We start from the raw sequence: 22,992 nt of genomic DNA on the forward strand, positions 1-22,992 counted from the left end.
TTTCAGTTTCTTCTGTTGCGCCGGCGACGACGACCTTGCTCGGCCTCGCGCCGCCAGATTGCGGCAAGCAGTTCAGCGCGCCGGGGAGCAACGCCTGCCTCGCCGCCACCCGGACCGTACGTCCACGACCTCCACTACTGAAACCTAGAACCCAAGTACAGAGAGGGAGACCGTTCGGAACTAAACGGATCGGAGAAGGCTCTTGGCGCCGCCTGCAATGCAACGTGAGGTCTCAATCTGCCAGCCCATGCATTTTGCTCTGCAATCTCTAGATGTGTTTTTTGCAGTATTAGGATGAATTGTACATCTTTTACACACTATTCACTCCTAAAAGTAAACAACCACAACCCACAAAACTATAACACCCCTGCATTTCTGCATTCGCCAAACAAGATAACAAAGGAGCCAATAAACGCCACTCTAGTACTCTACGATATACATCTCGTGCCATGATAAGTAGGGGACACAGCCTTCTACCGACCCTCAACCATGGTGATGGTCATGCTATCCACAATGCTGCAGTCGCGCTTGCTCCACGACGTGTCTTCGGCAGCAGCAGCTGTCCTTGCAGCAAAGCCTGGCTGCTTCGGAGTTGGCAACGAGGCAGTGTCAGTGCTGGCCAACATCGTCAGCACCTGGGACATCAGGGGACGGTCGTCGGGGTTCTCTTGCACGCACAGAAGCCCTACTTTGAGGCATTTAAGCACTTCATCTGAGTCGAAGGAGCCATTCAGATTTTCGTCGACTAAATCTAGGCCCTTCCCCTCATTCAGTAAGCTCCAGGCCTGGTAAACATTCAGAAAGTTATTAAAATGATAATAGGTTTAATTCAGAATTTTAAATAGTTACTGGATGGGAGCTCACATGTGCTAGAAGGTTGAGGTGGCCAGAGTAGCTGTAGACACCTCGGTTCCTTTTACCAGCAATGATTTCCAGCATTATAACACCGAAGCTAAATACATCTGATTTCACCGAGAACACTCCATCCATTGCATACTCTGGGGCCATATAACCGCTGCAGAAAGCCATGTAAATGTCATCATGATTAGGATATTACATTGCATCATCAATATTAGATGATTGACATGTCTGTCAAAACTGAGTTACTTACTATGTGCCAACTACTCTGAGAGTATTGATTTCTGTGTCGTCACTGCCAAACATTCTAGCCATGCCGAAGTCTGAAATTTTAGGAGTCATCTCCTTATCCAGAAGAATATTGCTTGTCTTCAGGTCTCTGTGGATGATTCTATATCTCGAGTCCTGGTGAAGATACAGTAAACCTCGGGCGATTCCCTCAATTATACGGTATCGTGTTTGCCAGTCAAGTAGCTTGCTCTTGGCTGCGTCTGGTAACAAAGATAGGTTGTTATTTGTTCTTTGATAGATTTGGAAATTCTTTTCGAAGAAAGGTTAAGGGCATTACCAAATAGAAAGTAGTCCAAGCTTTTGTTTTCCATGAATTCATATATAAGTATCTTTTCTGGTCCAGAAATGCTGCACCCAATCAATCGAACAAGATTCCGATGCTGGAGTTTAGCTATCAACAAAACCTCATTCTTGAATTCCTCAAGACCCTGTGTTGATGTTCTTGAAAGTGTTTTAACAGCTATTTCTTGTCCATCCTCAAGCTTACCCTGTAGTTATGAATTCATGCATTTCCAATCAGACATGAAGTGAGAGTAAGTCTATAATCCTTTCATTAAAAAATTGAAACATTTTCACTTTTGGGGAACTATCAGTGATGTAATTTAATACATCGTTACATGGAAGAACATTCAATTTGGAAATGCTTGAAATTTTTGTTCTTGCTGGTGATGTAAAATTTAGTCAGGAGTTGAGCCATCCTGGTGCGACTTTTTGTTTCCAAAATTTATGATGTATCTGCATTACACCTATCATTTAGGTTGAGGTTGGTACCTTGTACACAGGCCCAAAGCCTCCTTCACCGAGCTTGTTCTCAGTTGAGAAACCCTCTGTGGCTTTTGCTATTGTCTCGTAATCATACAGTGGCAGCTCCAGATCATCCCCATGATTCTTTCCTTCACTCCCCTCCATACTGTGCGAAACAGCTGTCCATGTTCCTGCTCCTATAAAAATGTAAAAGTTAGAATTGCACCAGCCAATTCAACAAGGTGTCACTTGTTTTGTCTTTTTTTTTTTACATTTGTACTTCAAAATACGTATTTGATGTCCCTTTAGGGGAGGTCAATGGTCTGTAGTGATTGTATGTCACCTGGTTTTCTTGGTTTGGTCTTCTTTGCTTTCCAGATGAAACCTGCGATTGCTAGAAGAATTGCCAGTGCAGTAATGCTGACAACAATTGCAACCACAATATTGACCTTCTTCTTTGACTTGCTTACTGAAGCTGCACAAGAAATCGTAAAAAGGTTAAGTTTGATCACAGACTTGGGTGCACCTAGCTTAGAAATAGTGTACATAATAATATAAAGCTATTTATGAATTGTGAGTGTTACTGTTTATGATAAATATGTAAACATTCATAGGGCTCTTGAGTGAAGAATATTGCCAAGAGAGTAGTCTTGCATATTGCTACTGTTAAGAAAAAGCTTCATGATGAATCCGCCATTTTCAAATAATAACATTGCATTCAAGGTATCTGAATCTAAGAAATATTATCCCATGGTCCTTTTCAGGTAGATCTTTTGACTTTTGTGCTGCATGATACAGGATTTATGGGATCCAAATGAAATAGCGCCACTATTTCATATAGGTCAACAGTATGATACTCAGATCTGAAACAATTCATGTCAACTTTGCTTGCGGATAACTGGATATCATGGGATCAACTACGGTAGGTGGTCGTGTTCTTCCCAATTACGAGGGTCTTAAATCTCTGGTCCAGGTTTGAAATATGAACACAGCATACAGCACACAAGGGTCTATGCCTACCCTGGACCATGGCAGTATGAATATGGGATGCTCGCACACGATTCACAATCTATGTTCATATGGAGAAAAGGGGCGTTCATGATATTGCAGTGGAAAGAGAAGCCGAGTGTTATCACTGTTGGCACGCCTTGGTCCAATGATGTCCTTCTCAACCAAATTATCAGCATGATGGTGTGCCGGACCTGGCTGATGGAATGGGTCCAGTAACATGTGGTGCACTAAGTGGCATGCCAATGAATTTTACCGATTGTGAGGAGGATTTATCCACATACATAATGGCGCTAATAGTGGAAACAGTCAAGCAGATGCTGCAATGCCCATGCAACTAGGGAGTGATCTGCAGTTCATGCTTGGTTTCCATACACAGTACCAACAACAATTCAGCAGGAAGGAGGCAGAGAAATTTACCTGTGTCCAGCCTTTAAGGCATGTGATGGTGCTAGAAAGCAGAGGGGACGACAGTACCATCTTGACCCCAGAAACAGCACTGCCCTACCACACGACAGAACCTAGTGTGCACTTTGGATTTGAGTATCACTCTGTACCTGTTACTTGTAAAGGAAACGGCGCCCTTTGTGATGGTAACAACTAGTCCTGGTATGTTGATTAACGGTTGTTGCATACTTTAGTGACATTTGTGACTTCTTGTTCTTTCTTTTGATGCATATGGTATTAGTCCTACTTATTAACTTTGATAATTTTGTTGTTGCAGCCTTGCAGGGGAACTATTGGCTTTTGTTGAGTTCCGTTGAAGAAATTTAATTGCTGCGTCTTCTTATTAAAAATGATTAAATTTCAATATTATTTATTTGACCAGTCTAATGCACATTTGTTAAAGAAGCAACAACAGAATAAGCACATTGTTTCTAGTGGGTGCGGATCCAATGCATATCACAACATAAATGACATGTATCCCCAAGTAGAGAGAGCCCTAGCCTGCTTTCTACCTCTATTGTTGTTCTCCTTTTAGAGATCAGTATATACAGAAAAGGAAATGACTTGAACACTCAGTAATTCGTCTTGAAATAATGGCATCTTCATACTAAAACAACCATGTGGATTTGAACATGGCTGAATAATGGGTCTTAATAGTTGTACGCAAAACTCTTATATGTTTTCTATAAAAGCAGGGAAATACTTTATCAAAAAAATAATGGGTCTAAATTTTATGTAAATTGTCATAGATCTTGTATGACCTAATTAAATGCAACCCTATCATCCCTACATTCCAGCGTTTTAGAGAAAAAAAAAGATTTCCAGAAAGATCAGTTCATGCACATAGCAGCACTAGTGCTTAACAAAAAATATCCCCTTGCGCTCTGGCAGCACTTTTGCAGGAAAGCACCATGTCAGTGCTAGCGCTAGGATGCTTGTGCACTGGAGTACCAAGCTTCAGAGCCGGCATCAGCATGTGACATTTCCTGAACTTTGGACTAATTATTGTTTGGTATTGAAGCGGATTCTTCACTCTTATGGTTTCATACTTCAGTGTGAGGTTTCAGAGCAACTATTATCCCATGGATAAAATAACTATTCTGGGTATGTCCATCCATGCTTATTTAAGTTACCTGATGATTTAATTTCTGCTGAACATGGGGCATACATAATATTTCCAGGACTTAATTGCAGCACCTTTTTGTTTGTTGCAGACAGCTCAACGTCCTCCGTACGAGTTCCGTTGTTCACTTGCAACATTGCAATTTCTCGAGCTTTGTAGCTGCAGGTTTGCAGCAAACAAAGGAGGAGGTATTTCAGGCATATCATTTACCAATCTATCACATTTTTATTGAGTCACAGAACATGCAAAATTTCACTAATTTTCTCTCTCTTCTAGCTGAATATAATGCATATATCTAGTAAAAGTAGAGCCGTAGTAGTTAGTCAGCTGTTCCCAAGCTGTAGCCTGTAAGGCTATTTCCTCTTTCCTGCTGCTTTTGGTAGTTTCTTTGTTTGATTGAACCCCTAGACAGAAGATAAGAGTCAAAACACCTCTCCATGGATTCCTCATGTCCTGGTAGTTCACCGCACACCAACCTCATGTGAAAACCACATCTACATCCACAATCCAGGACCGCATCCACTGATCCACATGCACTCGACCTGGACATTGTTGACTAGTTGGTCCCATGCTGCATTGCTGTCGATCCTTTGTTCGCAGTGTCTCATTATTGTTCATCAATGGTGCCCAAGAAAACCCTACCAACTGGTCACTATCGCTGTTGCCAAATTTGTACTCGTGCACTCACTATCAGGCTCCTCACCGGAAAAAAGGGGGGGCTTTTAGATGAGATGTGTCGTCGGTGACTTGCACCGCCGCAACACGGAAACATCGTGCCAATATCTTCCTGGCGCAAAGGAAGAACCGTGCGCAGGGCTGGGACCTAGAACTGGGAGGAAGATGCTGCTCGAAGTCTGGAACAGTCTTTCAGCAGCTACCAGCAGCACACCACTATGAACTGAAATTGACGTGCTGTTTAGCTTCGCCGAAGTCAATCCTACTGTGTTCTGATCATGTGCAGCGGCGTGGGATTCAGAACTGTGTGTCTGCTTGATCATGACAGGCACCAGGATAAAAGGTCTTCACAGGAGGGCCAGAGTTGCTTGGAATGGAATCTATTTCATCTCATCAACGTTGAGTCACCAGTCATGTGCCTATCCTGATCCCCCTGCATTCGTTGGGCTGCACCATCAGGCGACACCGCCGGGGATGGAATTGCTAGGTGCGCCTAGAGCATCTGAAAGAAAGACCTGGAGGCCTGCCTAGACGCTATCGGCGCTGGGAATTGGAAGCTGACCTGATTCAGGTGGCCAAGTTCAACTTGTACCCAGCTCGGTCGCTCGGTGTGCGTCGATTTCTTCGCACGTCGTGCTCTCACTCTACCTGTCTGCGTCAACAGTGGACCTGTGACTTTGTATGGTATACGTGTGCACTGTGCAACGAAGGCGCAGGGGAATGTGAGATGACTACTCTTCCGGGGTTGTGGTCCAAAACTTTCTTTTGCAGATCAAGACTGGAACTCTGCTGGTTATTACTACTGTCATCTGACATTAGACAATGTCGACGGCAGAGAATATGCTTGCCAATGACAGTGACACGAACTGGAACTCTGCTGGTCTGTCTGCTTATACGTTGATGCTCCTTTGGTTACTGTTTGATGGGGACGAACTATAGATGCTGGAATTATTGAAGAAACTAAAGCATAGCCCGGATCAGATGCTGCTAATGAGGCTAGTCTTTTTTTTAGTTGGTATAGACTGAGCAATTCTGGGCACACTGTGAAAAAGGGTAAAAGGTGGTCAGCTGAATTGGCTGGCACCAGGTGAAAATGTTCACCAGCCAAAATGCATCATTGCACGGCAGAGAAAACACCATGTCCATCATCGTACGGAAGGACGGAATAAAATAAGTTTTTTTACGACGACAAAGCGGAGCTAAGATTGCGCACGTGTACGTACAGAAAGACGAGGTGATGGATGGAGGTGCGCAACGTACCGAGGTCGGCGGCGGCGAGCCGGAAATAGAGGTCCTGTCCGAAGCCCGGGTACACGCGGAGGTCGTCGAGCCCGCCGGTCCACGTGACGCAGCCGCGGCGGCCGGGCTCGCCGGTGAGGTTGGCGCTGGCGTACGCCGTGCAGGAGCAGTTCCTCAGGCACCGCTGCCGGCACTGCTCCAGGCTGGCGTTGAAGTCCACCGTCGCCAGCGTCGTGTCGGGCACCTTGGCGTGCGGGAGCACCGCGAAGCCGTCGGTGCGGTTGGCGCAGTCCAGCGGCGTGGCCCGGGCGCAGCCGTCCCGCCCGTCCCGGAGCGCCCACGTCGCCGGCGACCGCGGCGCGAACCCGCGGAGGCAGGAGCAGGGCGGCACCGCGTTGGGGTCGCACACCCCGTTGGGCCCGCACGGCGACACGGCGTCGCACTGGTCCTTGGGCGCGTACCAGTAGAGGTTCCACGCGCGGGCGGCCTCCAGCCACGTCCACCGCTGCAGCAGCCCGCCGCCGGCGGCAGTGCTGTTGAGCGCCAGCCGCGACACGATGCTCGCGTCCCGGACGTGGAAGCTGTAGGTGGCCTCCTGGCCGTCGTTGACGAAGCGGAAGCTGAAGCCCAGGGACTTGTAGGTGACGGTGTCCGGCACGCCCGTGAACTGCACGCCGTCCCAGGGGCCCGACCGCCACACCTTGGTGGGCCCGTTCCAGATGAACACCTCCGGGTCGCCCGACGTGTCCATCGCCGCCACGACGGGGCTCGGCGACGGGTCGGAGGGGCTCGCCCACGCCGTCAGCGTCATGTTCTTCCCCGCCGCGAAGTCCACCCCGAGCCGCATCCCCGGGAGGAGCGTGTCGGTGGGGTGGTCGAACCCCTGCCACGCCACGCGCCCGCGCTGGTCCGACACCACCAGGTTGCCGTCGTCCTGGATCCGCGCCTCGCACGTGCCCTCCGCCGCGCCGGCCGGCAGGGACGCCGACCACACCACGGTGCCGTTGGCGTCCGCGACGGCGAGCGCGCAGCCGGTGGACGACACGGAGAGCGTGGCGCCGGCGGCGCTGCGGCCCACCGCGCCGCGGACCGGGTCGGCGCGGTTGGCGACCCAGACGACGGTGCGGACGGGCAGCTTGGCGTACCAGACCCCGACGTAGGTGTTGTTGGAGCCCGGCGGGGAGAAGAAGCCGAGCGCGAAGCTGCCGGTGCCCGACGAGACGAGCGTGTCGTTGCCCCGGAGCGGCTGGCCCGGCGCGATGGTGTCCCTGGCGCGGGAAGCCGCGGGGAGAAGCAGCAGCAGCAGCAGCAGAAGAAGAAGACCCACGGCGAGGCGGAGGCGGAGGAGGAGCCGGTTGTTGGGCGCCATCGCGGCGAGGTGAACTAGCGCAGCAGCAGCTAGCTCGCTGGTCGACGACAGGTTGACAGGAAGGACAGCATCGTTATGATTCTATCGTGTAGTGGTCAGGTTCAGGTCAGTGCCAATGGGATGGATGCTGCAGTTTTTGTTTCCAGCGAAGTGGCGGATCTGGGCTCCGCAAGGCTTCCAATCAGGCCGGCCCATTTGTCCATATTCTTATTGGAGGGTGGTACGTGGGCATCAGCTAGCATTCGGCGATAGATGGGCTTCCGATCACACCGATTGATCTGTTTTTATTGGAACCGGTGCCAGTGCGCTTGGAAGTCTTAACTGGGCTGTGTTAGGATGTTTCAGTTGGGCCATATATGTCGCCTCTTCCCAGAACTGGCCCATGCAGCCGGGATGATGAACTTCTCGCCTGTCGGGTCGGTGACGTACAGATCGACTCCCATCATTTTCCTCCTCTCTGTCCGTGACCACGAGCTAGAGTCCTAGAGATCTACCATGCCTTCTAAGCAGATCGTCGCAGGCCGGCCGGCTGGCCGGCGGCCGAAAGAGTGGGGAGCAGAGCTCGCCGCGAATGATGGATGGGGCAGACAGCCTTGCGGCTGAAGACACACACGACGGACACGAACGTTCCATCCATGAACGCATCAGCTCACGCTGATGTGCCGTGGCCCTGCATGCGGAACCTTTTCGGCTTCAGGGGTCCGGGCGTCCGGCACAGAAGCAGGTGTCGCGCGGATCGCCGCCGGAGTTCTTCTCCGCCTCCGACTGCCATCATTGACGCGGCTGCTTTACTGCAAAGATACGCCGGATGAAATGCTAGCTTAGCTCCAAGGTGAAATGAATGCTCCGGCTTGCACGCCGGGCCCGCCATGCAAAGACCCAGAGCCCCTCCCGCTGGCCTACACCCGCTGATCGAAAAGGTGCGTGATCACCGATCGGTCTGTTCTCTGTTCCGTGACCAAATCTTTGTCTGAAATGGCACCCTCATCGTGCAGCCGGACCCGATGGTCGACGAAGAGTCGCAACCTCATCGTGCAGCTTCCAGAACCATGGCCGTGTGAGTCGCCGTCAGGGGTGTTGGTGGTGACAGCGAGATCACGGAGGCATCCTGACGAAACTGGAGACGAGTCGGGCCTTCTCCGGAGCACGGGATCTTTTTTTTCTTTCTTTTTGATCCCCAAAAAGTCCTGCGGAAATTGAACACGGGTCCGTTAAGAAATTGCTGTGTTCCCAAGGAAGAAGCTCCAGAAACAGTTAATGCACGCGGTAACATTAGCTGCCGCTGAAAGCGTTTAAACCGTTAATGATGTGCAGTGCCGTGAAGTATCGATGGCCTGACGTGGCGCCCGCCACGCTGGACGGCACCTGGCGCCACGTCACCCGCGCGCGAGCCAGGCCGCTGCTCCTATAAATACTCTCTATCCGCCTGCCCCCAAGCCTGCACGCTGCGTTTCTCGAACCCATTAAACAAAGACAAGGCCAGCCTCCCCGTCCTCGATCCTTCGCCTACCTCCAGATCTCAGATCCGAAGAGCTCCGGCCCTTCTCCAATGGCGGTCAAGGTCTACGTCGTGTAAGTATCCGCCCTGGTCATCTTCTTTTCTCTTTACGAACTCTGAAACCGCCGATGCCTTCGGATCAAATTGAACCGCGTGTTGCTGAACCCAGTTGTTTGGAATAACATCGAAGTAGTCCCATAATCAGAATTCACAGACCATTCCTATGCTGGACTATTTCTTCTCTTAAAAATTGCTCTCCGCAACCTCCATGCGTCCAGACGGTTTCTGTTTCGATCGCTGCCACCGTGTCGAGGATCAATGGACTTGAGGTAGTTGGGGAGGGTTTAGCAGACTACTGAATAATTTGGGTTTCAGTTCTTGGCTGTCAGTGTCTCCATCACGAGGGTGGGTTAGGCCACGGCCCCTCCGTGATGCCTTGATGGAGGCCTGCCGCTAACGGTGGTGGGAACAACTGGGAACGCTTCCTGCACTAGTGATGGGCGGTTAGCTTTACTGAAATCTTTTCCTCTTGCCGTGGGAAATGCTGACAGATTTTTCGCCCCAATGTATTGGCGATGCCGCGAGAGTTCTTGCAACGATTTACAGTTCTGCGGCGTCTCTTTAACACTGGTGGCTCACATCATCACTAATATTAGTGGGACTCATGGACGGTTGCTTTGGAAAACATTTGATTTAGAGCCATGTATGATATCCTTACCAACTCCCTGTTCCCACCAGCTACCAAGCGTTATTGGCCATGGCCAATTACAAATCCAACTTTTTAATGTTTTTTAATGCTCAGAGCCAAAAACATTTAGCGATGCATCTTTTATTTTCAAGTTAGAGTAGAACTCAACATTAAAAAGATGGAATCCACATGTGCATTAGGCAAAGTCAACCACATGTTAACTGCGCTCAAGGACAAGGTTAATCTATCATTACAAAATGAATTTGTATATGGGTTCCACTGGCCGCCTATAGCTACAACTAAACTGTATTCCCCTTTGTTTCAACTGAAATGCATCCGTGGATTTTTCTTACTATTTTGTTCTGTTCATGTGCGTGCAATTTGTATTAGTTATTCGAGATGGAAATCCTAGCAAAATAAAACCTGGCCTAAAATTAGAAGGAATCCTTCAATTTTCCATTGTCTCCAATAGAAGGATTTTTAAGCGTGTCCTAAAACTGTCTTCTGTAAAGAAGCAAATTTTCATCTGCTCATGGATCTGGAACTATAGCACAATTGCAAACTGACCTAAAATTTCAATTAAAGCATCTCCTAAAATGCTTTTGTATTTTTCACATAGTGCTAGTTCCAGTTTCTATTCCTTTCAATGATCAAAATTCATCGGTACCGCTTACATATACCCTATTCCTATTAAAGTTTTGATGCCGTTCTTTCTGTCTGTATATGCAGAGCTTCTAGAACACCTCAATGATACATTACTTTTCTTTCGTGGGCAATTATGAAATCCACGGATGCCCTTTTCTGTTGATGTGGATTTTCCACTACAACAGTACAATCCCACTCTGTCTTCGGATGGGCATGCATGTTTGCTACCTCTTGTTGCTTCCCACTTTCACATCAGCGCGTGGACCCTTTACTTGATGCACAAATTTTCATCCCTTTCTTATTTGCATCGCAAACCCAAACAATTGCATAACTAATAGTCAAATATTTTGACCATGAAGTTCATTGGTCTTCTGAACATTTGAACTTAAGTACTATTCACCACGACACATGCTGAATTATTTGTCTCCTCAGGCATACTTGTTTGTTTAATTTTGGGTGCATGGATCCTGTTATTGGTAAACATCAGTGTAACTGTCAGTCCACATCATCTCTTTAGTTGAGGTCACATGTATATGACAGCTTGAAAAGGCAAACAACCACTTAATATCGTTTAATTTAAGTAATAATAATTCACCCATGTCTTAAATTTTTCTGCCAGAGTGGGATTGTCCAACTACCGAAAAAGTGAAAGCATCTAGAAACCTTTGAATAAAAAGATGGGTAACACTTGTCTCTTTCTAGTACATCTTTACACCTAAATACCTAATTGACACTTGTCTCTTTCTGGTAACGTTATTGGGGAACTTTAGTTTACAGAATATTTGTACCATTTGGAGGCCTGGGGCAAATATTTATGATGAATTTTATCCATAGGATATACCAGCTTTGCTGAAGTAGTTGAAACATATATTGGTGTGAAAATATGGACCTTCATGACTGATTTTTTCAATAGGTTCTACTCCACTTACGGGCATGTCGCCAAGCTAGCTGAGGAGATCAAGAAAGGCGCCGCCTCTGTCGAAGGTGTGGAGGTTAAGATATGGCAGGTCAGTCTCAGCATCCATGCGGTATCGCAGTTGGCAGCACTGCAATAATCTCTGGTTTCTAATGGTCATTCGAGCCTGCATGCTTGCAATCGCCATTCTGCTTGTGATGAGCCATGTTAAGATAATAAAATTCATGCCGACAGGTCCCTGAGACTCTGTCCGACGAGGTGCTCGGCAAGATGGGCGCGCCCCCGAAGACGGACGCGCCGATCATCACGCCGCAGGAGCTCGCGGATGCGGACGGGATCCTCTTCGGGTTCCCCACGCGCTTCGGCATGATGGCCGCGCAGATGAAGGCCTTCTTCGACGCCACCGGCGGCCTGTGGCGGGAGCAGAGCCTGGCCAGCAAGCCAGCCGGCATCTTCTTCAGCACCGGCACCCAGGGCGGCGGGCAGGAGACCACGCCGTGAGTCGTCGTCGCTGATCGGAACGGATAGGGAGGGACGGCCGCGTAGTACAATATATATATACGTGCGTGCTGACGTTTTCCCTTGGTCAGGCTGACGGCGGTGACGCAGCTGACGCACCACGGGATGGTGTTCGTGCCGGTGGGGTACACGTTCGGCGCCAAGATGTTCGGCATGGACAGCGTGCAGGGCGGCAGCCCGTACGGCGCCGGCACGTTCGCCGGGGACGGCTCGCGGTGGCCGACGGAGGTGGAGCTGGAGCACGCCTTCCACCAGGGCAAGTACTTCGCCGGCATCGCCAAGAGGCTCAAGGGCGGCTCCACCTGATGGCTCGCGCGCCATCTATCATCACCGGCGGCGGCGACGCGGCGATCGCCATGCATGGCCATGCCCATGCTCGCGCGTAGCTACGGCGCCTACATATACAGTTACACACCCTGCGCGGCTGTGCAGCATCTACATATAGCTGTTCCTGTGGATCTCGATCGTTCGCCACTCTATACGGCAGCGTGTGATTCGGTCGGTCTTATTGTGGTCTTTGATTGAACTGCTCGTGGATTGGATTTGGTATGCGGATTGTGCATTTGTGCTTGACATACCATCGTATGATCGTATCACCGCGTGCTCTTTTATTTGTCTTCTTTTTCGAGCTGTTCCTAGACGAAATGAAATGATACGATAATCCCCTCCAGCCCCGCTTGGGTTACCACTAGACGACGGAAGAACGCCTTGCTGATTTCGGCCCACTTACCAGCCCACGTCCTTTAAGATTTTGTTGTAGAGACCCACACCCACATGATATTTTGCGCTCGACCTGGAGGTGAACTGTCACAGAAAGCTGAACAATTTTTTTTATTATGTTGGAACAATTGTTCTAGTTTCACAACAAAATTTTTCTGCATTCAAAAAAATTGTTACACCAAAATAATTATCTTAATATACTCAAGTGTGATCTTATTTTGAAGATTTCATCGTAAGGAACATAGTGATGCAGTCAGATTTTGATTTGGATATACGGTTTGGAAAATACGATTCTTTTTACTTGTTATATTCTTTTGGTTTCTTCTTAGACCACGTGCCCGACCCATTCTCACTTCTTTGATACATTGATTGCTGATCACACATGTGACTCATATAAGCCCCTGCCCATGTTTAGTTTCATCCCTCAAGAGCTAAGGCTATGTGATACACTTATGTCTGTAGGCACGTTTTTTAGTCTAAATATGCATAGTAAGGTTGCATACAATGACTAAAAGCAATTGAGGTAATGACAATACAAAATATGGAGTCATGCGAACACTCAACATCCAGCTATGCTTCCTAAGTATACAAAGCCAATTATCATGTAAGACTTATATAGATACATAAGTATGAGTAATCATCCAAGCACTCTCCATGATTGAAAACGTTAGGTGCCTTATATGTATGAGGGGGGACAGAAAGGGAACCCAACCATGATACTTGGTGCGCTTATACAATAATAAAATCACTATTGGAGCTAGATGACGCACGAAGCTAAGTTCATAAATTTTGATTTGCATTTTGAGAGTATATGGATCTAAATGACATTTGAGGCTAAGTTTAAGGAGCAAGATCTGTAATTAAGAGTATAGGGACATAAGAGCATCTCCAACAGATTACTCATATCTCATATCCAAAACACACACTCTCCCCGTTACCAATAACTACTTTTGTATTTTGGTAATGGTTGCTACTGCAGATTATCAAAATCTAATCACCAAGAATAGGGTACAGAGAAAAATCCCCTTCATTTCGGTAAGCGGGGAGAGGGAGGTGTGTTTTGGTAATTACCAAAAACTTAAACTTTTAGGTACTGGGGATCGGATTGGTAATTTGCTGGAGCACTTCCAATCACCAAAATATTCATTATATTAGGGAGAGGGATGAGTAGTCTGTTGGAGATGTTGTTGGAGATGCTCTAAGTGACACAGCCAAACAAAAATAAATTTAAGGACCGACCATGCACTTTACTCTTATTTTAAATTTTAAATATTAAAAAGGTATTGGTTGCCAAAGTTTAAACGTGTAATCCGAAATGACACTTATTTAAGAGCGGAGACACCAAGAGAGTAGTGTGGAGTACGATGGCATATTATCCGTACTGCCACATATTTCAATTTACAAAAACTTTTTGATAACTTTTCCAATTTTAAATTAGTATCTAGCTACTAGGTATGCTTTTCAATAAATTACGCAATGTACTTGTTTAATAATTCGTGATTAACTTCTGTTAAAAAAAAAGGCTAACTGCTCACTATGCCTGCAAAGCTGACCTCTCCTTGTTTGCTTCCAAGTTTTAGCACCATCCTCCACCCAACCTGTCAATACAAAGGTACTACCAATAACATTATTCTTTGGAAAGTTGCTTATTATATATGTACTACTGTAACAGCACATCATTCTCTTTTGAACCTGCCCCAGGAAATATATCCATCTGAACCTTTGAGTACTTATGTGTAGGCAAGGCAAGTGCACCTGGTCTTTCGGCTTCCCCTATTCTGATCGGATTTCTTCTATTCAATCCAACTAAACACCCTTTATACACACGTGATCCGTCAGGTTTTTCATTTACTTTTGCTCCAACACTACTGCCATGAGAATACCGCTTACACAAATACCTGCCCTCTACCTAGAGCTACATGCATGTCTCTGTCTCTACCGAAATCTGCCGCCAAAGGTAGGGTGCCAGAACTCCGGCGCCGTCTCGCTCGCCGCCACCGCATAAGTGCTCGCCACCGGGACGAGGCACAGCCCTCGGCTTCGCAGGTCCTCCTTTGCCTCACAGCCCTCCTTGATCTGATAGGCACCCTTGTTAATTTAAGGGGAAAACTGAAGTTTGTACTTGGTAAGAGGAAATAAGGAACAAAAAAATCCGAATAATATTTTGGGAGAAAGATTTCTGGATATATAACGTTACACTCAAAATGATGCTTATTAAGAGCTGGTAATAATGCATATACCTGTTGTTGCTGTAGCTGCTGCACAGGTCGTCCGCACCTCAGATACGGAGAGCTCAGGGACTGCAGGGGTCGGTTCATTAGCTCAAACCACGCAAAAGCTGTTCAGTCATTTGATCATGGTGATGAGCTATAAATCCGTATACTTACTGCTACTTGATGGTGCAGGAACCTGATGTATTCGATGGCCTCGTGAAGGACCGATGCAGTATCCGTCTAAAAAGAAATCCACGGATGCGACGGATCGAATATGTTCATCAGCTTGGAGTGATATGTTTATTTGCTCAAGCGAAATTCAAAGGATCGGATGATGAACAAGAGAGTAACCGAAACGGGGGAACAAAATAGAAAAGGGCACCTTTCCAAAAGGCGAGACCAGTTGTTGGAGCGCGGTGATTCTGTCCCCGAGCTTCTCCTTCCTCACCTGCCCGGGGGAATAATTATCAAAAGCAATCATAATCCAATTGATGATCATCATAGCTAACGAGAATATATGTCTAGCCTGAATCGCATGTGCTGAGCTGGAAATCAAAAGTTGTCCGGATAATTGAAGGTGGAAGGTGATATAATCTCTTCGGATTGCGTCACAGGCCGGCGGCCGGCCGGTGCACACCTTGAAGGTCGGCAAGGGGGATGGCGTCGCGATCCGGGGCTTCTTAGCCGCCGCCGGCGGCGAGTTCTCGGGAACACTTCTTCTCGTCGCCGAGGAGCAAGTGTCCTGAACAGGTTCCTTGTTGGACTGCACTGGAGGCCGAGTCGTCAGAAGGAACCCTAGCTAGCTGCTCTGCAGTAGAAAGAAGCGGCGGCGACGCCCCGCTGCCGACCATGCCATACCTTGAAAGCTTTGTGCTCCCAGGCCTGCAACAGAAGTGGCTTCGTCGTCATCGGCAGCGCCGACGGCATGTCGCTGAAATTCCGCGTCGACGAGCCAAACAAGCCGGAGAAGTGCTGCTGCTGCGAGAACGGCTTCGTCATCGGCGCCGCCGGCACGTCGCCGTAGCTGGAGTACTGGTTGTCCGCGTACAGGTGCACGCTCCGCGACGCCGCTGCTGGTGCCACGGGCTCCGCGCCGTCGACGACGTCGGGCTGTTGATCAAGCAGGAAGTAGCGACCCGCGTCGTCGCCGTGGAGTTGGAGGAGCGCGTTGAAGCCGGTGGTCGCCTCTGCACCAGCCGCTCTGCCGCCGCTCCTGTCGAGCAAATCGCCATGCACCGCGCATGCAACCGTGGAGGTCGATCTCAGTACGCCAAGATGAATCGAAGGCACACACACACACAACGCGGGGAAGCTGAGATTCTCTGCTTACATGTAGGCTTGCGTCCAATTCACCATGTGGGGGGCTGGATCGGCGAGGAAGGACGGCGTCGAGGCGGCGGCAGCGGCGCCGACGTGGAAACTTGGCCGGAAATAATCCGTCTCGGTGGCACTCGTCGCCGCCGACTCGTCGGCGTCCTGGTTCGTCGAGCAGGCCGACGCGCCGTCGCCGGTACGCGCGGAGCTCCACCACTCGTCTGCCATGGGGATGGATCGGACGATCAGCTTGCTCTAGAGGGAGAGGCACGCCAGCGCCTCTTGCTGTACACGCCGCGCGCAGTGGAATCTCGTCGCCGACGACGATGTATTTATGCCAAGTAGTGGTCGAGCTGAGGGATTCGGCCGGTATTTGCTTGCCGGGCTTGGAGTGAGAGTTAACGTGCTGTACACGGTGGACTTCGTGATCGATCAGCTTGTGGAGAGCACAGGGGTCTCTGACTTCTAAATTTGTTATTGTAAGTTCTGAAGTTTCTGACCTTTGGACTTCTTTTTGTTTGATTGGATTGGGACGGTACCAGGCTAGTAGTCCTGTGCGTGTACAGCCACGCGCTCATGGTGTCGCCGAGCGCAAGCACCGAGCACCGCGTCGATGAACAGTGCGCCGGCGACATTTCGAGACCCTAGTTGACACAGGGAACGGGAATGGGGCCCGCCCCAACAAAGCGGCCGACGATGGCGGACGCCGGTGCTGGTGGAGAGGGAGCGTGGCACGAATGGCCGGAGCACAAGAACATGTAGGTTGAGAGTATCATCTGGGTGATTTCAACACAGCGAAACGTTATATACTGTCGTGGAGGGTGCTAGTATTTTCCCAAGTGTCCGGAACTGTTTTATTGTTCAATCTAGTATGCTGGAAAGCTAGCAAAATTGCATGAGTGGAATGATTTGCATCTACCATTTCTAGGTTATTATGAACATTTTGTTTTTCTTGTGGACACTTGATGATTGTAGCGTAAGGTTTGATTTGCCTCCGCATGATTTATTGCATTGCTTTGCTTGCGACCAAGCAAAGCTTGGACGCGCTGGTCTGTACTAAGTGTAAAGCAACGGTGATCAGCTGAAGCTTCAGATTCGGTCAACCTCAAACGCGTCTTCCAGTTTTTGTTTTTCTTAAACAAAAATCTCTGTTTTGCTCGTCGACACCGAAATTCTTATGAGGCCATCAGCTAGCCTACAAAGGTGCAGGGATTGCAGATCTTTTCTTTATGAAGGTCAGCACTGCTGTCTGTTGATTGCTGCCTTCGTGTAGGTGATGTCAGGCTGCCGTAGCGCCGGGCCCGGCGTGCGGGGCCCAGAGGCTCGCACGCGCGCGTGCCTCCGGTCGCCTACGGCGTACACCGTCGGTCCGGGCTCCGGCAGCAGGCCGGAGCCGATCGGCCAGTGCCCCGTTCGCAGTCAAAAGGCCCGAGAGGGACCGCCGCCGCCGCCTGCACCACCCTTCCTGCTGCAGTGGGCAGTACTGCACTCATCCAGCAGTAGTGCCCTGCCACGCCAATGCCAATCTTCCAGCCGGCTACTCTGGCTGTCTGACCTTGAAGCAAGCCGCTGTTGCCGTGGAATCTCTGCACGTAGCGCCGCCTGCCACAAAACTGAAAACCCTGAAGATACTGAATCAGGGCGACTGGTTCTTGGCCGATATTCAGAGTCCCAGCACCGAGACTGGCCCGGCACTAGCCCGATCGGGTGGAATTGATGGACCGTTTGGACTTTTTAAATTTGGAGCAGGTCAGGTCTCTAAGGGTACGTTTGGATGAGAGGAGAATAAATTTTAATCCTTATCGCATCGGATGTTTAGACACCAATAAAAAATATTAAATATAGGTTAATTATAAAACTAATTATATAAATGGAAACTAATTCATGAGACTCCTAATTAGTCTATAACTTGATTATATTGTGCTACAGTAAACATATACTAATGATGGATTAATTATGTTTAATGGATTCATCTCGTGAATTAGTCTCCATTTGTGCAATTAATTTTATAATTAGCCTTTATTCAATAATTTTAATTGTTGTTCAAATATTTGATGTGACTGGACCAAACTTTAATCCGGCGAATTCAAACAAGCCATAACATATGCCTCTTCTCTTGCTCAATCACGAGCGGAGAGGGATCGTCAACGAGAACCGCGTGGAGTGCAGGAGCAGTGTCAAATTGTCAACGCAAACAGAGTGAGACGCATGCAGCTGCACAACGAGCAGCGAAGAAAATCGAATCGCACGCTCCCTATCGACAGTCAATTCGACATGCGCATCGCCAGAATCCGCTTCGGTTTGGCGTCACGACGCGGCGGCCGGTGCGCCGCCGACGGGGACCGACTGTCGCCGGCGGAGACGACAAATAGAGGAGGCCGACGGCCGCGGCGGGGCTAGGCTAATCAACCGAAATAACTACTTCAAGGCGGCTGCAACCTGACAAGGTTAGTTACGACTTACGACCAGAGGCTAGCTAGCGCGACTGCTACGAGGAACCTAAGCCCGGTCAGTTCGGTGTTCCGGCTAGAGCTAGCGGCTTCGCAGAAGTCTTTTTTTGCAGAACTAGCAGCAGAATATAGTTAATCCCGAGGAGTCAACGACAGCACACCGGCTCTTGGTAAAGCATGACGGGTTCGTGGCCGTGACTGCTCATTTTGTATGCAACTACACTATCGTACACTTTCAGAATCCCTGTTCCTGCTGCGGTCGTAAGCCTTGCCAACGAACCTTGTTCCGTTCTGGGCATCGTATCCCCAGGTCACCGTGCAAAAATCAGCCTTGTTCTATATAGTGCTTCACAAATCATAAAGTTCATGTTCATAAAGTTGATGTTATTGATGTTATCGGTAACTGGAAGTGTTCCAGCAGATTACCAATCCAATCCTTATTATCTAAATATTTTCGATAATCATCAAAACCCTCCCTCTCACCTAAATGAAAGGTATTCATCTCTTCATCTTATTTTTGGTGATTGAATTTTTATAGTCTACTACAGCAACTATTGTCAAAAGTAGTTTTTCTAACGAATACAAAAATAGTTATTGGTAATGGAGGGAGAATATATTTTAACTACGAGAGATGAGTTATCTGTTGGAGAATACGAGATCTGCCTGGTTACCGCCCAATTCTTTTCAGTCAAGCCCTGACTTTCCTGGCGAAGCGAGTGGACTTGTTTGGCGTCTGAATAGTCAACACGTTCACGAAGTCAACTCGAGGAGTTGACTCGCGTTCTGCATGCTTAGCTTTATTCATGCAGCGCCATCAGTCGATACACCGAGAGTAGAAGCTCGACGGCTAAGGCGTTTACCAATAAATCTAGGATTATTCCACATATCGAGTTGGTGATTGTGGTCTAGATTCCATGTGATTCTCTGTAAACTTCTTGGTCGCTGACTTAGTTTTATAAAGAAATCTGCTGCCGAGAGATTAAAAACGTACGAGTGCACGCTAATCTTTGGTCGTCCATAAGATTTTTTGGAATTTCCAAGCTGACGTTGACCGCCCATTTTACGCCTCCATCATTGGGCCAACAGCAGCGAGACCCGCACGGAGTGGACTTGGAATTCCGTCCGGCCCACCTCTTGCCTGGGGGAAGAAGAATCTCACTCGGAGAGAAACTAAAAACAGCTGAGAGCGGGCCCTCGCCACACAGCTCGCTGGGCAAGCTCGGCCCAAGGCCGAGTGGCACGCCGACGCACGCTGGCTGATGGTGCCGGAGGCTGGATGGCTGAAAGCGGCCGCTTCCACTTGCCCTGCCCGCTCGCCGTCCACTGTACACGCTACAGGTCCCGTGCTCCCCGAGCCGCGAGTCGTGACGTCGCGCAGGTCACGGTGCCTTATCCGCACCAGCTAATCCGACATCCGTGGGCCACGCCCTGCGCGACAGATCATCGATCCGTACGCGCATCGCGCACGTGTCCCCCTGTCTCTCTCCGCGGGCGGAGACGGACCATGCGGCCAGTACGTTTTTTTTTTTTGTCACGGGAACAACGGAAGCAGCTGGTGGCTGGCTCTGCCTGCGTGGCTGGGGCAAGCGCGCATGTCGTGCGTGCCAGCGGTTCGGTACCGTACCGGCTGGGCTCGACGTGCGTACGTGCGCGGGGAACTGTTTATACATGGCGGGCCCACACAGCGATACTGTAGCCGAAGAAATACATGTTGATACACATAGTCCGGTTAATCCCTTTGCAAAACCAACCGGCAAATCGCGACACGGGCTACAGACACGGTGCCATAAATAAGAACCCGAATGCAAGTATGCGAGCTGCATCGATTGATCTTAAGCCAGCTGTGCCGGTCCATGGACGCCGGCCGCACTGCTCGGCGTGTCGGCAGACGGCGGCGAAAGACCGGGACACGAACACGACGGCCCGGGGACGAATTCCCCTTTTGGGATCCGTCCTCCGTCCGTCCGTCGCCACGGGCCTACCTGCGTGCAGCTAGCTAGGTCTAGGCGGGTGCCCCCGGCACTCTTCTAGCTATCTTGCTGGTACGGTGGCGCTACTGCGCGACGCCGCCGTGGCCACGCTCCCGAAACGAGCTAGCGGCGGCGCGCCACTGCAGTTACGCACCGGCCGGCCGGCCACCTGGTGCGGCGAGACAGTTGCGGCGGAACCAGCAAGTGACCAGCGGCGAGGAACCGCAGACGCACGGAGCGGATCTATCGGTCGGATGATCGGATGGGTTGGGGGAAGGAAGAACGTGAGGCGAGCGCCAGCGCGCACGTCGAGAGGCCACGGCCACAGATGCCGCCGCGCCCCGGCCCGCCTTTCTAAAAGGCGGGGCGCGGACAGCGACCGCACGGGCGACACCAGTTCACGCTCCCGCTGGCGTCCGCCGCGCCGGCCCGCGCGCGATCCATCCACGCGACCACGCCCACCGGCCGATCGAGCCGCCCGGCGAGGGCTCCGGTGTATCCCGGCCGGCCGGGCGGGCCTGGGGGAGTGGGCGTAAATGGGCTGGGGCACACGGCCGGCGCGGGTGGCAGCCATGTGCCGCGAGGGGCAGCCAAAAGGAATGTCCCGACATGTCGCCGGGCGCGGACACGCGACGTGATCGGTCGTCGCCCGCCCCGCGCCCTCCGCACGTACTTTCGCCCGTGGCCCGGCGTGCCCGTGTGGGCGCCCGTCGCGGTCGCGGTCGCCAGCCATTATCAGCATGCGCGCGCGCGGGGCGCTACTGTGCACGGTCCCCGGCCCGGCCGGCCGGTGCCGCGTGCGTGCGTGCATACGAGCGTATGCGCGCACCGGCGGCCGCCGTGTACGCGTGGACGCCGTACGTATGGCCCGGCGGAGCCCTCGACAAGGGTGACACGGCGGCGCCCCTACTCGCTAGTAGCGGCTAGCGGCGCGGCCAACTAGCGAGTTTCAGAAAGGTCGTGCCATTGGCATGGCATCCATGTACACGAACGTACAGCACGGATAATCTTTTGGTGGCACTGTGTCATTTTCAACGGAAATGCAGCTAGCTAGGTTAGGGACACGGAGTCAGGGCAGATTATTCTCGCAGATCTCTGGACGACGCGACTCGACGGGAGCTAGGGTCTGCGCGTAGCCGTAGTAGGTAGGGCAGGGCAGCCACCATGCGAGCGCACTAGCGAGCGAGCTACTGGTACCTCGCGTCGCGTCAGCCGGAAAGGCGCGGGCGTGATCTGGAAATCGTGGCGCGCAGGCGCGTCCGAGCAGGGGCCCCGACCCCGAGATCTTGCCGGCCGGGCGCGCGCGCGCGCACAAGTTGCGCTCGCGCTCGATCCGCGCGGGCCGCGACCGCTTTTTGACCCGGCCACTCTGGGGGCGGGGGCGATTCGTCGGGACGTACGGGCGGCAGGCAGGGCTGGCTCCATGATATTCCGAGACAGGGAGCGTCATGGCCGTCGCATGCGTCGCCACGGCCATGCCGCCGCACCGGCTCAGTGGCCGGCCGTGGGAAAGGCTACAGCTAGCGGCTACTCGACATGGGGCCCGGCCTCCTCGCTGCTTGCTGAGGGCTCGCCTTGTAGCTGGCTACGCGTGCAGCTAGCGACGGGCCGACGGCGGAACGGGGTATAGTGGATCAGGAAGGAAGGCTGCCGGCCGGCGGTGTACCCTCTTCCGTGCGACGTCGCCGTCCCGGGAGCTAGAGCTAGCTCGATCTAGGTCTCTGCCGCCGACGGCTGGCCCCGGCCGGCTGTCGCTGTCCGCGGCCGTGCCGTGCGCCGGCGCCAACCGCGCGCAGCACGCCTGCCTTGTGCGTCAGTGCGTGGAGCCAAAGCACATGTATGGATGATGGTGGATGCACGTTGGTGTCGTAGGGATCGACGAAGTACAGCTCGTGAGGTACACGTACGTACAACATGACAGGGCCCATGTGTACACGCACACCAGGCGTCTTTGGCAGGCCAGATGCTGGTGGCTGATCGATCGAGCGATGGAGGAAGAAAGCGATGCACGCCTGATTTAATTTTATATTTTTTTTTCGTTCAGTCCTGAGTGACAGTAAAGGGGCACCAATCAGGGCTCAGCATCAAACATCAAATTACAAGTTGCGTTGCTTTAACTTAAGAAAGACAAGATCGTTAGGAAAGTTTAGCCGGCCGGCCGGCCGGATTTCCCCCCAGAAAGACCCAGAAAGATTGCAATCATATTGTCCCAGCAGAAGCATTAAGGGCGCGCTTTATTAGCTAAAGCGACATTTAATTTGACCGGCCAAGAGCAACTAACCAGCGGCCCAAAGCTAGGCAGCGT

General features: G+C 50.8%; 3 protein-coding genes across 5 annotated transcripts; 1 reads left to right on the plus strand and 2 right to left on the minus strand.

The window, feature by feature from the left end:
• Positions 1–232: 232 nt before the first annotated feature.
• LOC112885025 (receptor-like serine/threonine-protein kinase SD1-8) lies at positions 233–7,845 on the minus strand. 2 transcript variants are annotated; one of them, XM_025950693.1, is made up of 7 exons: positions 6,407–7,845; positions 2,237–2,368; positions 1,921–2,084; positions 1,427–1,637; positions 1,112–1,349; positions 865–1,015; positions 233–785 (listed from the first exon to the last, which is right to left on the minus strand). In XM_025950693.1, exons 1-7 carry the CDS (start codon positions 7,752–7,754, stop codon positions 474–476), a joined length of 2,556 nt encoding a protein of 851 aa, XP_025806478.1. In that variant the 5' UTR covers positions 7,755–7,845; the 3' UTR covers positions 233–473. The 2 variants fall into 2 exon arrangements, with proteins under 2 accessions (XP_025806478.1, XP_025806476.1); XM_025950691.1 differs by having other exon boundaries at positions 1,921–2,090.
• Positions 7,846–9,200: 1,355 nt separating this feature from the next.
• On the plus strand, positions 9,201–12,631 carry LOC112885034 (NAD(P)H dehydrogenase (quinone) FQR1-like). The gene is made up of 4 exons (XM_025950704.1): positions 9,201–9,326; positions 11,499–11,592; positions 11,736–11,998; positions 12,092–12,631. The coding sequence occupies exons 1-4, from the start codon at positions 9,304–9,306 to the stop codon at positions 12,324–12,326; spliced, it is 615 nt and encodes a 204-aa protein (XP_025806489.1). The 5' UTR covers positions 9,201–9,303; the 3' UTR covers positions 12,327–12,631.
• Positions 12,632–14,356: 1,725 nt separating this feature from the next.
• On the minus strand, positions 14,357–16,784 carry LOC112885029 (transcription factor bHLH112-like). Of its 2 annotated transcripts, none has more exons than XM_025950696.1 (7): positions 16,284–16,784; positions 15,812–16,166; positions 15,480–15,716; positions 15,336–15,401; positions 15,128–15,193; positions 14,981–15,040; positions 14,357–14,816 (listed from the first exon to the last, which is right to left on the minus strand). In XM_025950696.1, exons 1-7 carry the CDS (start codon positions 16,493–16,495, stop codon positions 14,676–14,678), a joined length of 1,137 nt encoding a protein of 378 aa, XP_025806481.1. In that variant the 5' UTR covers positions 16,496–16,784; the 3' UTR covers positions 14,357–14,675. The 2 variants fall into 2 exon arrangements, with proteins under 2 accessions (XP_025806481.1, XP_025806482.1); XM_025950697.1 differs by having other exon boundaries at positions 15,591–15,716; positions 16,284–16,779.
• Positions 16,785–22,992: the final 6,208 nt, after the last annotated feature.

The sequence above is a fragment of the Panicum hallii genome, chromosome 3 (assembly GCF_002211085.1).
Source record: "Panicum hallii strain FIL2 chromosome 3, PHallii_v3.1, whole genome shotgun sequence".
In the NCBI taxonomy this organism is placed as follows: domain Eukaryota; kingdom Viridiplantae; phylum Streptophyta; class Magnoliopsida; order Poales; family Poaceae; genus Panicum; species Panicum hallii.